The 17,920-nt window shown below is 36.8% G+C and overlaps 1 protein-coding gene across 4 annotated transcripts in view; it reads left to right on the top strand.

The window, feature by feature from the left end:
• Nucleotides 1-1,449: 1,449 nt before the first annotated feature.
• The window catches only part of LOC149076974 (uncharacterized), a 60,375-nt gene continuing 43,904 nt past the window's right edge, over nt 1,450-17,920 (top strand). For 3 of the 4 annotated variants that reach the window (XM_089244700.1, XM_089244702.1, XM_089244699.1), the window contains exon 1: nt 2,539-2,700. In XM_089244700.1, coding sequence (XP_089100826.1) covers nt 2,622-2,700 — 79 coding nt within the window. In that variant the 5' untranslated portion in view covers nt 2,539-2,621. Of the gene's footprint in view, nt 2,701-17,920 lie in introns of all 4 variants that reach the window. The other variant, XM_089244701.1, reaches the window with a different exon arrangement.

Genomic DNA, 17,920 nt, shown 5'->3' with positions numbered 1-17,920 from the left:
AACAAAGCCTTTCCATGGTGATATTCGCTTTCAGCAGTTCAAAACTACTCGGAATTATATATTTTCTAGTCGGACGCAATTGTTTTCCAATTTAACCAAAGATTCAGTCTAAATCTTCTTGAGCATGAGATGGTCTCGGTGATATGAAAAATCCCGAATTTTATATGAACGTACCGCAACTTGGAGGTGGTCTCCGGTCACCAACTCCTAAGGAAAATTGAGGGAAGGAGTCTAATAATTGATGAATGCTCAACCCACACCACATTCACTCCTCCCTTGCATGCCCTAGAATCTCATGCAGAGTGTTCTGTTATTGGACCGACAAACTCAGAGGGTTGTTAGTACACATCAAGAGGAACAAAAATCGCAATGGAACATGGTGTCGCAAACCACGTTGAGAGGGTGAAAATCGCGAAAAACGCACGCAGGCTCTGAGTCCAGAGGAGACGAAAGGTGGATGTCAGTTCGTGAATGCGTTCGTGGGTTCACTCACCATATCTGACGTAAGCAGCGTCGTGGAACGCATGTGTTGGGGTAGGATCACGTGCCGCGCGACGTAAATTTGAGCTATTGCGGTAATTTGCGTAATTACCTCGATGTTACATACCCAAGGAGGTGGAGTTGGCCTACACGTTCGCCGGATCTTAGTCAGTGGAACTTTTTCCTATGGGGGTCAACTCGTAAGTAAAACGTGGACTGTTCGAACCAAAATGAGCGACCATGCATTTATCCACACCAAAGATCATGCTTCATTCATTAGCTCATGTTGCAATCATATTTATCAAGTGTCATCTGGAGCATCTCTTTATCACTTGGATTCCCGACTACCCCCATTAGCCTCACGTCATGAATTTCAACGACAAGTTGGCTTTTGTGTTACCATTTTTTTTTAAAGTCTAACGAGTCCGCTATGAATCTTTGTGCACGAATTCTTTTCTGATGAATATCAAAACCTGTCGTTACTATATCCAAAAAAAAAGCCTTGATCAGCAACAGTAGAGAAGAGAAATATTCGAACATCAATTTTTTGTTGGTTCCACCTCGATTCACGGAATTTTAGCTCACTTGTGGTGCAAAATGTTGAAATTTCACTGTCCAGTGACTGACCGACGTCTCGGGATTTATTCAAGATGGGTGCCGAAGGATCTAAGAGAATGAAGAAAGAGGAACAGTTATGGAGAAAAGAAAAACTAGTGATAAGACGAATAAAAAAGAAGAGGGAGTCGGAAGAGGATGACTGCATCTCTCTCTGGAATAGATGTTGGGTCTTGGGATTATTTTTAAACTGCCAGCAGCAGAAGAAGGTGTAGGGGTGCTTTCGGCGATGAAGAGTAAGTAAGTACACTGGTAGAACAGAATATTTGGCGGAGGAAAACTCGGTCTACTTCTCCCAGCATTGGCGTCACCCGTACTCTGCTCTGGAGCATCCCTCTTCGCCAGCTGGCTGGGACATTGATGCTCGACTGTAGTGGTGGTAGGCGCCTAGGCTAAACAACCAACCAACAACATCCCCACCAAAAAGAATCGGTGCTAGCATCATCATCTTGTTCTTCTTATTCTTAGCTGTGCGTCTCATTCATAGTGTTCACGATGATGATATTTTGCCGTTATGAAAGTATCAAGCAGCCATAGTTCCCAAACGCTTGTCCTTGACCATCGACCTACCCACGCCCATCAACGGGATCAAACACGGTTCATGTGTACATCAAACGTGGAAAAACTGTGAATATCGTCATTGAATTTTTAGTTTTTTACTCCAGAACATTTATTCGGAAGATTCTTCGCGACACTTCAGAGTGGACTTCATGATGGTGATCAGTTAATAATCGATCATTCACTGTTGTTTTTTTTTAATCATATCGCGTTATCTTTATCCATAGTGAATCACTGCTAAGTTATCTGTAGACACCTTGTATCTAACCGCAAGCGTATATTTACATACAAACACTCATGTATATACAATGTAAGCACGCCGAGATCGCTTTGTCTAGTGCAAGTTTGGGATTCTTGGAATTCATCTCTATTATAATGTGCAGTTAAGAGAAGAATACCGGAAGTTCTTGTCCAGAAACTATGTCTAATATTGCTGTAGGATCCCTGACGTTTTCTTTCGTGGACTGCATTCTTCACAAAGACAAAAAAAACGCTCTTTCGACGGTCCTCGGCAGTCTGATATATCGGTCTGGATGTCCTCCGTCGGATTCCTGAGGAATGTTCTGGTCCTTTGGACGGTTATGATGATGATGAGCGTTGTACATGTGACGCCGTGCTGTTGTTGTTATTGCTATACAAACAATCATGTGACCGTTACTGTCTGTGAATCGTGTTCTGCTCAATGTGAAACGAATTCCAAACTCTATGGAGGAATGGTACCTACTATGTACTTACGAATAGCAGTTCATACAGTTCATCCTGGATGTTACTGAAAACTTTGTGACATGAGCCGTTGCTGCTTCGCAAACTGAAATAAAAAAACAAGAGAGAGAGAGAGGAGTTGTTAGTCTGTGCACATTCCCAGGATAAGGGGCCACAATATCGAAACTATATTAATTCCGTTTTGATTTTATATATACATATATTTTATTTTTCCACGATTCGCTATTACACGGACTTGATTTTGTATGCTGCAGCGGCGTGCTATCACCATGTTAGACTGCCAGGACAGTGACAAGGAAGGAGACAACTGTACTCATTGTCACAGTAAGTAATCCAACTTCTTAATTCACAGATATTTCGAGCTGAATTTTCGGTACCAATAGAGTTACTTGGCATGTACAGTCACACTTGCCTTAAGTTAAGCTTAGTGCGCGAGAACTCTATATAGTGGTCAATCAATTGCTTAAGAGACTTTGGTTTTGTTTACTAGGCTAATTTTTTTTCTGTAAAATTGGCCTGTATAAAAAGTTCCTGTCGAAAGAAAAAGTTTAACTTGATTTTTCAGATCTAATTTTAGCTCACGTTTATAAAAAAAGTGTTTATAAATAACTTTTGATTCAATGTCTGATTAGTTCAAGATCACCTGAAAGAATTAATGGACTTTGGCCGTTTAGTTTTCAAATAAATATGTCGTTCCAGACCATATTAGCTTGAAATTTATTTGTTTACCATTTTCAGAAGGTGGTTCCAAAGTGGTCCACGGGATGTGTTTCACAGCAGAGTAAAAGTCGGAATGAAAACATACTGAGTGGCTATGGGGCATATTGTAGGGATCTGGTCCCCTCCTGTGTTACCAAGAAGCCATCTGCAATACGCTGATTCAAAAATACTGTTCTAAATTATCCAGCTTATCATTACCATTATGCCAAGTGAGATAATCTCAGATTAATGTGTCAATCGAATTACTCATATTTCATTCAAAATTTTTCTTGGATTCATTATTTCTGGATAAACTACTTAATTTAAGTATTTTTACTTGAGAAAATTCATGATATTCAATGGAAATTGTCTAAACAAACTGACCAACTAAGTTATCTGGAAAACGTGGTATAGTTATAACTGCCACGGGGTTTTTTTTCAGAATTTGAATAGGATTTATCAATTTCTGCTTCATTTAAGAGACATCACGTAGGGAAATTAACATCGGACAGGTACAAAAGAAATGTAAAAAAATCCGTGGTACAACGCCTGCCACAGAGGGGGCAGTGGTAGTTAAAGCAGTTGCAACTGAACACAAAGTTACAGAAATCCTGCAAAAGGGCTGATGGTTCTACAGTATTTCTATACTGTCCTTACTCTCCCTGAAAACGAATAGATATACAGGGTGGATGAGAAGTCCTGGACACATTTTAAAATTTAATAAAAAATCAACCAATTGACATTAAAAAAAGGTGTGGTTTGCACTAAAATACTTATCATGGGCTAGAGTTTTTTTGTTTTTTTGGATAAATAAAAAAAAAGTTTAAATTTTACTCACAGGTGACGCTGCAAAAACACAAAGAGAGCATAATTAATATTTATGGAAATTTGCTTTTCATTGAACTATTAAAAAAATCGTCAATCAACTGCTTCGGCAAGGGTACACCAGTATCGTTTGGTAAGGGACAATTCTAGATTATGGTGTTGCAGGGAAGTTTTCTCTAATAGAGTGGTTAATAAATGGAATAGCTTACCCCCGGGGGAAGTAAATTCTAACGCAATTGATACGTTTAAAAAGAAATATGATAAATATATTGGGATAAATCGAAAAGCTACCCATACTTAGATGAGACACCTATAATTTTTCACGGGCAGTTATATTTTATCATGATTATTAGTTTTTTATTGCTCTTAATGGGTCGCTGTATTTTTGATATAGTTTGGATTATTTATTTGACATCCATATTTTTTATGGGCATCTTTTATCAGCCACCTCGTTGGGCAATTTGTTTGTTTGCCTCTGTATTTGCATATTTTAGCATGAGCAAGCACCCTTTCATCCGTTTAGATGCAGCCCCAGCGAAAAAGGGCCCTCATGTTGGAATGTGATTGTTTCATGTAACGCATAAACGTTAGTTATGCAGCGTTTGTGTTGCATTTTGTGTGTGTCACATCGAGTTTTTCGTTTTACAGTGCCACATGTGAGTGAAAAAATTGAACTTTTTTCCTAATTTATCAAAAAAAAAAAGATATCTAGGCCATGATGTAAGGATTTTATTTCAAAACCGCACCTTTTGTATGTCAATTGGTTGATTTTTTTATTCTTTTATTAAAATGTGTCCAGCACTTCTCGTTGATCTCGTTGATCGTTTTTGGAATAAATTTGTAATTTAAAAGGTTTAATTACGATAGAGAGTCCTAACCCGTATGTTGCCATATCATTTTAATGTGTCATTAATATTGTCTGAAAAACCTTAAAGATATTTAAAATCCAAGTTTTGCTTCAAAGGGTGCCACAAACGTGAAAGAAAAACGTGTTTATAATAAACAACTCTAACATTTTCTAAAAATACAGTCGAGTCCCGTTTTAACGACTACCGTTATAGCGAAAATCTCGTTTTAACGAGCACTATTTTATTCCCCCAGAAAAATTTACATAGGAACAATGCAGAAACCTGGAATTCCTTTACAATGAAATTTCGTTATAATGAAGTGATTTTCCGGTCTCTTGGAATTCGTTATAACGGGATTCGACTGTACATCAATTTGGTAACAAGAGTATAATCTCTCTAGCAAAACAATGATGATTTGATTTGTAAACCAGTAATAACTTTTATGTAGTTATTGTATATGTTATTGCTGTTGATCAGAAAAACTTTCGGTGACCCTGAACCGGATGCTATCGAGATACAAAATCAAAACTGAAAAAATCTTGACTGAAAAATCTATCGGGATAAATAATTTTAATAGATATTTAAATTGGTTACGATATTCCAGGTTGAGGGCGGAGAGTTTTATTGATTCTGGATTTTGTGATGTTGATTACTGAGAAATAATCAATCTGATTGCGATAAGAAAATCCTCACCAGTTGTCTTTCAAACAGCTCACAACACCCTGACTATTGCGTTGTTGAGACAATTTACTTCCGAAATCTTTACTGTGGGAGGAGACTGAGAGTTGTGGCAGAAATGTACAGAAAGTGCAAAGGATAGAAAAAAATTCCAAATGGCAAAAACTGTAATGAAATCGTCACTAGTGACGTCATTAACAGGTTATTAGATGGAATCTCAAGTCAAACTACACTTCCAAAAAATCATTGAATGTAAGATTTTATTTGTATAATTATTATTTTTTCCTTACTCCAATATTTCATTTTACAGTGAAATCAGTGTATAAAGATACTGACTATAACGATAAACCTGCCTATAACGATATTTTCTTCGGTTCCGGCAAAATTCCTATTCAATAGCAAATAGCGCAAATGGTCAAACTGCCTGCAACGATAACTTGTCTATAGCAATATTTTTTCTAGGTCCCTACAGTTATCGTTATCGTAGGTTTTACGGTATTTTGGTTTCGGAAATTCGGCACAGTGTCTTTCACTGATGGCATTTTCTTCTTTTGAAGTTAAAAATGAAACCCGAAATATTTTCGCCTCATTCGGATCTTGTTAACCCTCTGATCGAAATCGACGAGTTATCTCGCTTTCTTGAAAGCTCTTTATTTCAGCAATCACAAGTTCAGATATTTTGTAGAGCTGATTTCTCAATTGAACGCATTTTCCTATCCTCCCTCTTTGTACCTGCTGGAAATTGGAAGAGTACTTCATAGAAAAAGTATTGATATATTTTATCCAAAATCAACCATACGATCAACTTCGTGACAAAAATTTAAAAAAATTCTTGTTAAATATTCACAAATAACACAAAATGCTTGATTTTTAAAATCTGTTAAACCATTCTTAACGAATGGGCAACAGTTTCGAAGCCCTGGTCGTTGAATCAAATAGGACCCTCCCAAAAAGAAATTATTGCAAGCTTTCATTGATTCTGAAATTATTTCTTTTATAAATTCTGAATTTTCCTTAACTCTGAGATTATTTTTCTCATCAATTTTCAATTCATTTTCTCATTAATTCTCTATTATTTCTCTCATTAATTGTGAGTGTATATCTATGACCCATCTCAGGAGCCTCAGTGATATAAGTTTGGGTCTCGACCCGTAAGTCAAGAACCCGTGGTAATAATTCATAAATTCTGAATTTTTATCAATTCTGAGTTTATTATTTTCATCAATTTTCAGTTATTTCTCCCATTTTTTCCTCATTAATTTTCAATTCGTAGTGATTTAGTGATTCATTTATTGTTTACTGCTATGCCGGGAAAGGGCTAAGACAACATTTTTGCATACATTTAAATATTTTATTGTTTTTATTGCTTTTATTCCGTGTTTTTATTATTATTAATTCTTAGGGCTCACATTTTTATGACCTAAAGATGTAACGTCAGTGCTGATCAGTTAAAAAACTTGAAAATTAATGTTTTCTAACCTATCAGTAACAACATTTCATCTTTAGGTCATATAAAAATCCCAGCCCTAATAATTAAAATCCGGCAACGTCTCAGTTTCATCTTCTCAACTAATTAGATTATCATACCTATATATTTTTTTTCCGTTTCCAAGGTCAACTAATAATAACTATTACTCCCAATTCACTACGTAAGACTTTCGTTACCGAGATTATTATCATAACGTAGAAATTCTGACCTAACCGCGGCTCTCATACATTGTTATCTCTAAAAATCCGTGACCGTGTAGTTTTTCCTTTAACGATTGACTCATATTTATTAGGTTTTTCTTAGAAGAATCTAGATATACTTCACCCTTTCTCTCGAACTGGGTCAAGGTCGGGTTGGAGCTTTTTGGGAAGAGTGACGCCCATGTACATTACGTACGTACCTACCCCATTGAGGAGCATTTGTTGCCTGCCCATCGTCGCTGGGACCCATTGTTTATAATCTGAGGATCGCGGCACGTGCAAAAACCGATTCGCCATCCTTGTACTGAAGCATTCCTCTTCCGCTTCCCTGTTATACACGTTCTTCTTTTTTCAACCTTTTTCTTATTTTTTCTTAACTCTCATCATCTTCATCCTCCTCCTCCTCCTCCGAAGACGACATCTTGAAAAAGCTGAAGGGATGCAGCTGGCGCAAATAAAATACGAGAGATAGACGAAAGAAAAAAAATAATCGTTCTCTAGCTCTCTTTAGATCTCGTTGGAATCTTTTCCCTCTGAGGTCAGAATCACTATTCGTTATTGTCTTATCTCTTTACTTGAGGAATTATTGGTTGATCTCGATATTGGGTGAGGAGAAAATGGGAAGATGGAGTTGGATTTTTGATTCATCCTCAATCAATCTCCCACGCTGGGAATTCCAACTGAGGAAACAGAAGTTGGGACATTAAGACGTGCTGATTATCACTTGTAATGGGGATACCGACACTCAGTGTGTGTGTTAGTTAAGCCAAGTTAGCTAGCCAAATTAGTTATTTTAGATCATTAGTTCAATTAGATCAGGTCCTTTTTTTTGGCCATTTAGTTAGAAAAAATACCCATCTAGTTGCTAGTTGTTTTTAAGTTATTTTCCAAAAACTCCAACATTTTCATATTTACTAGTAATCTATTTATACAATATTTATTAATCTATAGTATCTATTATATAGTAATATATTATTAAATTGCGTGAAAACACGTTAATGTCCCAGGCAATACGGGACGTATGGTCATGTGAAAAATGGCTAATATTACGTCTGGTTGTTTAAGCCCAGTTTCTAGTAGTTTTTGATGAAGAATCTAGTTGGAAAAATTTTTGACCGTTGATAACACTGCCGACACTCGTTTGTTATATACATACAAACAATGTAGTGGCCAAACTTCTCACTGTTCAAGAGTTAACATAATGGTCAGCTGCAACGTCAGCTGGCCGAACCAGGGACCACTCCGGTGTATGAGCCGCACCAGTAAAATTACCCAGAAAACGCGCAGATTTGTGTCCACCATTAGTAATGTGGTGAAAAACGTTTAATTTAGTCATTAAAATTTTACCCTGGGCTCCACTTCATAAACTGATACATATCTATTATTTATCTGGTTGCCAGCTAAGGGATGCAATGCATAAAAAAACTACAGTTTCTCTAGCAAATTAATCCATTCATTACATCCAAAGCTCAGATTATACAGACAAAATATTTTTTTTTACATTTTTCTGCAATTATTTTTATCCCTTACTCCTGATTTGGCAACCGGTGGGTGCAAAACGAGTCGAATAGATGCCCAAAAAATTTATTCGTACCGATAGACTTTGAGAGGACTTTTATTGTCGGGATGGAAAGCGTACCAAAAGCCAGTCGCGTGGATCCTATTGACTATAGGGAATGGGTAAACCCGTGATGGTGCCGAAATGGGTTAGCTTCACATGGATCAGCAGACCTACGGATGTGAAAGTATGCACACATGCACCATAACCTGGTGCTCCTGTATGTCCATGAGATTACGCGGAACAAAATCTGCGACACATGTATTCTTATTACTTGAATTACCTTCTTGGAACAGAAATCGGTATTTTGGTTTGAGAAGGTGTCAGTCTGCTTCAACGTGGAATACCACCAACCTGCTATGTCGAAATTTAGAGATGACTTCATCTCTGTTTTGGACACAAAAAAATCATCGTGTGTTGGTGTGAAACTCTCTTGTTCAACGACGCAATATGAACCCGACCAATATTTACTGAAAAAGTAATGGAAATTTTCGAATATAAGCTTTCAAGATATTATTTCTCATCACCATTTCAATTTCTGAAGAAAAAAATGAAAAATTCTGACCGTTACTTTTTTTAATCGCCATTTTTCCCCGGACTTAGTTTTTCCCCCATCACGCAGAAGAGGAAAAAAAATCATTGAAAGCTAGATCATCGTCCACAAAAGATGTCGCTCTCAACTTTTGTTTTTCCTGGTAAATAGTTTATAGTATTTTTAGGTGTTATCTTTTGGGTTTTCTTTCTGGGCATCTGGTATCACCGATTTTCCTGTAAGAAATGACACAAACGATAGCGTAGGCCAATTTATCAGTTCTTGTTCCACGCCTTGAATGTGCCCCCTGTGAGTAACGGGGTACATGCCACTTCAGAATGGAACCACTTCTTCAACGCGATAGAACGGAGCGATCCCACTTACGCCCCTTGGAAGTTCTTAGATAATTTCCTTGTACAGTAATAGTCCCGATAACCTATAATGTCTAAATTTTTTTTTCATTACATCTTATGTCAAAGAACCATTTCATTCCTCAGGGTACGTGTAAGCTGGGTCTTAGTGTACCTTCAAATTATCGAAAATATACACCTTTCACAACCGAATGCGTTCGCACCAGGCCCTAGCGGATGCGCTTTCGTGAAAATACGGGGTATCTCCAAAAAAATAACCTTTTCATTGCAAGTAAAGTTACAATTTACAGCCAGAAAATTGTGAATAGCAAGTTAAGTTTCTAGCTATCGCTTTTTTCAGAAGTTTGGCAATTTCTGAAAAATTGTCAATCGCGGAAAATGGTGAGCACTGTTAGTCGAAGATACTCACCAGAAAAAGTAGTCATATCTCGATAACTCGAATGTGCAGCGGCCAACGGAAATCTTCGAGTTCGGCTTATCGGAAACTCCTATTTCAGAGTGAGGAAAAAGAAAACTTTGTTAAATAGCAGCATTATCTGCAAATATCGTAATACCAAAAACATATCAAGCTACTGAAGATGGAGAAATTCAAAAAAAATAGTCTAATTCAATCATATCTAATTATTGAACAAGGGTATTTAGAAATAAACCAGATGCTCATACTGTATTATAGAAACAAACGTATGCACATGATATTCATATAAATGAAACTAATTATAAATAAAGATTATTTTCTGTCAAAAAATTCAAGGATTTTTGACTTCTCCCCACTATTTTTACCTTCTTCCGTGAGAAAGTCATACACGTTTTGTGACCAGATAAATGAATCCGCTAAATGAATCGCCTAAATTCTATTTGCTAAATGCTGGATTCTATTGTTAAATACTTAATTCTGTCGCTAAATTGTATTGCTAAATGCTAAATTGCTAAATACAAAATTAAATTGCTAAATACAAAATTAAATTGCTAAATACAAAATTACCTTGCTAAATGCTATTTTAACATTTTACATTGTTAAATGCTATTTTAACATTTTACATTGTTAAATGCTATTTTAACATTTTACATTGTTAAATGCTATTTTAACATTTTACATTGTTAAATGCTATTTTAACATTTTACATTGTTAAATGCTATTTTATATTGCTAAATGATATATTGCATTGCTAAATACTAGACCCCATTGCTAAATGCTAGACCCTGTGAAATTGCTAAAAGCTATTTCACATCGCTAATTGCTATTTTACATCACTAAATGCAAAATTACATTGATAAATATGGGAATGTTCCACAAAATACGGGTCATGTAGTCACTCTTTATATATATATTTCTGGCCCGCGAGAAGCAGAAATACCACATATCTGACCCGCGAACTGAAAAGGTTGTGCAGATGTGCACCTCTGGTGTATATGTTATGTTTATCTTGTAAGAAAAATACAATATCAAATCGTCTCTTCAGAAGAGTATCCATTATTTTTGTGTCTCCGTTATAAAAGCCAATTTTTTTGATTGAAACGTTTGCCATGTATCCAGGAACTTTTTTTTGGTTACTGATTACCTACACTCAGGTATACTTTTTTCTAATGTGTGTCTTTCACGCGACTCCCTAGACACGGTCGAAAAAAAAAACCACAGACAAGACACACCATAAGCTTTCCATTTTACTGTCGTGTTTTTAGCATCACATCTAATTCGTGGTCTTCGGAGAAATGATCTGTCTCGAAGCGAAAGGGTTTTTTTTTTTCTTTTATCCCGCATTATTATTATGTACAGAGAGGGCTTGGTCTTTCTCCAAGATCTTGTCTCGGTCGGCTCCTTGCTTTCTCCCAACACACGGACGACGACGGTATGCCACAGTTGTAGTAATTCGATTGAAGCTGAAGGGCTTCTTAAAAACACGTGAAAGACCATGATGGATTATAACCCTTTAAATATATATATATATATATATATATATATGTACGTGTGTGTGTTCTTAAGTTCAGCTCAAGAGACCTTGAATTCCTTTACTTTTTCTTCAAACGAGCGCGTGTTCCTTTATCCCTGGGATTGTAACTACACCAGGTACCCCGTGGAAGAAACCTCATCATCTAGGAGATCTTTTTTTTTTTCTTCTTCCCTTTTGATTCTTCGAACAATACCGTACCGAAAATTCCTCGGATAATTACTTTGGGACTGTGTATCTGAGTGTAAAATTCTTTTGCGAACAGTCGCCTGAAGTCAAATCTCTGAGAGTGCAAACTTTGAAACATCGTCGTTGCCGTCGGAAAGGCGCGTGGATGTTTCGTAGTGGTTCCGTTCACAATCCCGACAGACGAAATCCCGACAGGTCAAAATCCCGACAGGGTCGAAATCCCGACAAGTCAAAATCCCGACACGGTCAGAATCCCGACAGGGTCAAAATCCCGACAAGTCGAAATCCCGACACGGTCAAAATCCCGACACTGTCGAATTTAAAAATTCAATTTCGCCGTATAAGCCGCACATCGCGATTTCTGTCGGGATTTAAATTTCTCGCGGCGAGGGGCGTTGGGGCGACGATGAGAATGATAAATTGCGATCAAATAAATTTTTCAAATTTTAATTTCGCCGTATAAGCCGCACTTCGCGATTTCTGTCGGGATTTGAATTTCTTGCGGCAAGGGGCGTTGGGGCGCCGATGAGAATGATAAATTGCGATCAAATAAATTTTCACATTTCAATTTCGCCGTATAAGACGCACTTCGCGATTTCTGTCGGGATTTGAATTTCTCGCGATGAAGGGCGTTGGGGTGACGATGAGAATGATAAATTGCGATCAAATAAATTTTTCAAATTTTAATTTCGCCGTATAAGCCGCACTTCGCGATTTCTGTCGGGATTTGAATTTCTCGCGGTGAGGGGCGTGCGGGCGCCGATGAGAATGATAAATTGCGATCAAATAAATTTTTCAAATTTTAATTTCGCCGTATAAGCCGCACTTCGCGATTTCTGTCGGGATTTGAATTTCTTGCGGCAAGGGGCGTTGGGGCGATAAATTGCGATCAAATAAATTTTCACATTTCAATTTCGCCGTATAAGACGCACTTCGCGATTTCTGTCGGGATTTGAATTTCTCGCGGTGAGGGGCGTGCGGGCGCCGATGAGAATGATAAATTGCGATCAAATAAATTTTCAAATTTTAATTTCGCCGTATAAGCCGCACTTCGCGATTTCTGTCGGGATTTGAATTTCTCGCGATGAAGGGCGTTGGGGTGACGATGAGAATGATAAATTGCGATCAAATAAATTTTTCAAATTTTAATTTCGCCGTATAAGCCGCACTTCGCGATTTCTGTCGGGATTTGAATTTCTCGCGATGAAGGGCGTTGGGGTGACGATGAGAATGATAAATTGCTATCAAATAAATTTTCAAATTTCAATTTCGCCGTATAAGCCGCACTTCGCGATTTCTGTCGGGATTTGAATTTCTCGCGATGAAGGGCGTAAGGGTGACGATGAGAATGATAAATTGCTATCAAATAAATTTTCAAATTTTAATTTCGCCGTATAAGCCGCACTTCGTGATTCCAGAGGCCTGAGTTAGGTCCGACCGTTCATCGCATACAAGTTCCAAGGAAAAATTGATATTCTTTGCCTTTGTAGTCTAGTGGGCTCACCCAGAAAGCTCGGGAACGTGGGTTCGATTCCTAGCAAGAGCACAGCTGAATTTTTCCTTCCTAACTTCATCTCGCATCAGCCAATCGTTGAAACCTTCGTATGGATAGCGGAAAGTGATATCATCCTCGGAAAATACAGTGTGTGTGGCTCAAAACAAAAAAATCTAAATTTTTCTTTGATTTTCCGTCCTTTAACTTCCAATTAGAAAGTTGTTGCATTGTCTCTCCTGATGCCAACAGAAAAATTGCATGTTTCTCAGTGCAATATTCGCTAAGATATTTGAATTCGAAAACTGGAGAAAAGTTATGAAAAGACAGCAAAAACTAATCGACAACGCTCCTTCCCCAAGTTTATGCTGTCCTTTCCATCTTTCCTTCGAATTTTGAATTCAAATATCTCAGCGAACATTGTACTTGTCAACTTAGATTTTTTTTGTTGGTTTCAGGAGATACGGTGCAGTCACTTTATAATTAAAAGTTTTAAAAATTTATATTTTTTCATTTTGTTACACACTGTGTTTTCACTCTCAAAACTGGTACAGGGTAATTTTTGAACGCCTTTTGAGAATTTTTTCAAACTGAAATCATCTCTACCACGGATGGTTGAGAAGACAATGGCCGTACTAACTCTTAAAGGACACCCTGTATGCAACTACACTACCACACAATTTGCATTCTCTCTTCAAAGCCTTAAGACCAACTTAGAGATAGAATTTTAAGAAATTTTTATGGGAGTCTCAACAGTATAAAATAAAACTACTGACAGAATTTTATGTTTATAGCTTCGTAGTGAGAAGGGGGGAATTAGGGATCCGGTCCCTTCGAAATGAGAGAAAATGATTGAAATAAGGTAAAACATGGCCAAATATATTATTTGACCACCTTGTCCCCCCCCCGAATGGAATTTCTCGATACGGGCCTGACCTTCAGTGGTTGCGGCTCGGCGATGAATCAGTGAATTAAGCTGTCAAGACATGTAATTTTATACATATGAATAAAAATATTTCTCTACTATTACATTGCTTTCGAAAACCTTGAAAATTTTAAATTAAGATCTTCATGATACGGTCTAACTTTGTGTAATATCATTTGACATTTTAAGTCTATTTGAAACTTGAGCGAGAAAGAATTTCGAAAAATTCTCAAAGAAAATAATAAGGAATAGCAGTATTTGTGGAGGATAGAAAAATCGATAAATGCCAGAAAAAGGCAACCCTGAATCCTTTGCTTTTCGCCAAGTTGGAAAAGTAAATGAATTTCCAAATTATTGAACTCCATTGATCATGGTATGCGCCACAAACCACTTGCAGCGACAAACGGAAATCCCGACAGAAATCGCGAAGTGCGGCTTATACGGCGAAATTAAAATTTGAAAAATTTATTTGATCGCAATTTATCATTCTCATCGGCGCCCCAACGCCCCTCGCCGCGAGAAATTCAAATCCCGACAGAAATCGCGAAGTGCGGCTTATACAGCGAAATTGAATTTTTAAATTCGACCGTGTCGGGAATTTGACCCTGTCGGGATTTCGACTTGTCAGGATTTTGACCTGTCGGGATTTCGACCCTGTCGGGATTCTGACCGTGTCGGGATTTTGACTTGTCGCGATTTCGACCCTGTCGGGATTTTGACTTGTCGGGATTTCGTCTGTCGGGATTATGACCCACACCCGTTTCGTAGTCCTTCGACTGCGTTGGTTTACGTTCGAACACTGGTAGGGCAAAGGCTACTACTGCTACTAAACCACACGTGCACATCGTCCATATCCCTCTGTGGAACTTCTAACGAATTAGTTCATGTTGGAATGTGCGTGTCCGTGCTATGACCCTAACTTCAACCGACCACCACTGTGATGGATCTTCGCGATGCGAGGAAGGCAAGGACTACTTCCACTGGTTGCCTAAACTGACGTCATTGGAAATCGCAGCCCTATTAGTGTGCTCACAATTCAATTATACGCCCAAAATATCTCACGGCACTTCTAATATATATATATATTGTTTGTAATAGCCTTTTTAATTGGGTCGCTGTATTTTAGAAATATATATGACATCCATATTTGTTATGGACATCTTCTTATCAGCCACTTCGTTGGAAATTTTGTTTGTTGTGGCCTTGTAACGGCACCCGCCACCGCCGGTGCCGTTACGACAGTGTGCAGGGATTCCCCAAAGTTTTCACCATCTTGGCTTTCTTTGGGAATGACAGATGTCTCGTATCATTCTCAAGAATTTAAAATTTTTTATGATTTCTCATCTTGAAGTACTTCGACTAGTTGTTTAAACTGACGTCATTGGAAATCGTAGCACTTCTGCTCAATTTCACAACACCCTGTAACCTCACTGCACACCTTTTGAGCATCTGTTATTTCTTCTCCATTCGATTATTATTGTATTCCATGTTTTTCTCCATGTATTCTGTATGCCGGAATCACAATTTTAATAAAATATGAGAGTTACGTTTAATATTACTAACCTTGAACCTTCACTCGTATATCTTGGTGCCGTAGATGAGACTTTAACAGCTCATATCCCCGTCATCATTGACCTTCCAATTAAATACAGTAGTGCATTGAAGCCATGGTTGGTATAAGAGAATAGGAATGTTGACAATTTAAGTGTCATCTCACACCATCTCTAAGATGACGGAAAATTAAGAAATGTGGTTGGAAGTACATCTTTACCTCGGGAGTTGTATTATTATCCGAGGCGTTTGTTTAATGATTTAAAAATTATTTATTATATCAGGTTGTCCCATAAATTTGTAAATACTTTAAAAATTCCTAAAAATTTCAATTCCTAAGGAATTAGCATACTTGATTACGGTTTGTGGAAGAGTTTTTCTTATGAAAGCGAAAAAGGGATTATTTAAAAAATAATTATAATAATCCTAAAAATAAAAGATAATCCAATTCCTTCAAATTTCGCTCAAAATTCTTCAAGAATCACTTTCGAAATTATAATTTACTTTCATTTAGTGCCCTCTATCGTAAACTAATTTTTTTTAGGTACATAAAAAAAATTAGCTCAAATTTTTACGATAGAGGGCATTAAATCAAAGTAAATCATAATTTCGAAAGCGAATCTTTCTTCAATAAATTTTGTGTCCTAAACGTTCTTAAACCTTCAGCCACCGATACATGGTTGGTGTAAAACCATTTTACCGAAAATGTCAGCGTCACAATGGATACCTTCTGCAAGCACCAACAACAGGACGATTCCGAAATAAGCTGTTAATCCTGCACCTTGGATTTTATATCACTATGATTTGCTTTTGTGCAGTGTCCTCTATAGACAAAGTTTGAACTATCCCCCCCCCCCCTCCGTGCCAGAAAAAAAACCTCGTTGGAGAGAACACAACTTTTTCGTTATATAATTAAATTTACTAGTTCCTTCAAATTTTTAGGAATTTTTAAACTATTTGCGAATTTGTGGGGCACCCTGTAAATAATAATAATAGTAATGTAAATAGTAAATAGTAATAATCATATAATTGAAATATCATTGAATTCGCTCATTTTTAAAAGATTATCGATTCGAAATAGTTGTGGTCAGCTATCAGGGCCGGCCGCAACTAGGCAGGTGCAACCGTACATGGTTCATTTGGAAGGGGAGCCCAGAATGGGCCTGAACCAAATTCTTGCACAGGAATGGCTAGCTACGGCCCTGTCAACTATTATTCAATTTCGAGTCCTGCTCGAAACTTCTTATAATAATTTTTTTTTTCTTCCAAATATGGAATGACAGGATGAAATAATTAGATTTTCTGTCATTGAAAAAAGAAGAGAGATTCGATAATCCATTAACTCTCTCTCTCTCTCTTATACGACGCAAAACTAAAATCTGCATGTTGGTTTTAATGGTTAATAAAATTTGCTCGGCTTTCGGGGAGGAGGGGAAGCTTTCAATCATGAAATATTTTAATTTTATTTCAAAGAGGAGAAAAAAGTCCAAAAACTTTCCGAGAGGATAAAGATTATTTTAAAGATAATTTTGTTCGACAGATGGCATTTCCAATTATTTTTTTATTTTTAGAAATTTTATGAAGGAAAATATTTACACAGGAATAAATTCATTCGTCGAGAGAGTCCGTATTTTTCGTCGTAATTAATTAACTTCGATTTCACCAAAAATTATTTATGAATACGCTTTTTTTTTATGTTATACACAAAGGGTGTTTGTTTCACGAAAAGTGTCCGAAAATATTGAAAATTCTATCGTCAATTATAAAATTATACAGATGAAATGATCATCGAAGAAATTGCAAATTTAATTGCTTTTTTTTTTTACATTGCATTTATCTCCAAACAATTGGTTCTAATAAGTCACATTCACTGTATTATTAATGAAATAATTTCGAAATTAATGAAAGATATAGTTCTAGGAATAATGAAAGAAATAATTTCGGAATCAATGACAAAAGTAATTTTCCGGAATTAATGAAAGAAAGAATTACAGAAATGCTGAGAGAAATAATTCTAGAATTATAATGAAATAATTCTAAAATTAATGAAATAACTTCGGATTTAATGAAAGAAATAATTACAAAAAAAACTGATGAAAACTCAGAATTTTGGAAAGAAGTCATTTCAGAATTAGTGAAAAAATAACGTAAGTCAATGAGAGAAATAATTTCGTAATTTCTGATAGAAAATATTTCACAATTAATAAATGAATAACTTCGTAATTTCTGGTGGAAAATATT

Source organism: Pholcus phalangioides, unplaced genomic scaffold, assembly GCF_987345545.1.
Source record: "Pholcus phalangioides strain wild (caught in Gottingen) unplaced genomic scaffold, Ppha-v1.0 ptg000015l_1, whole genome shotgun sequence".
In the NCBI taxonomy this organism is placed as follows: Eukaryota; Metazoa; Arthropoda; class Arachnida; order Araneae; family Pholcidae; genus Pholcus; species Pholcus phalangioides.
Note: the sequence above shows the minus strand (reverse complement) of the source record. Positions and strands in the feature narration are given on the sequence as shown.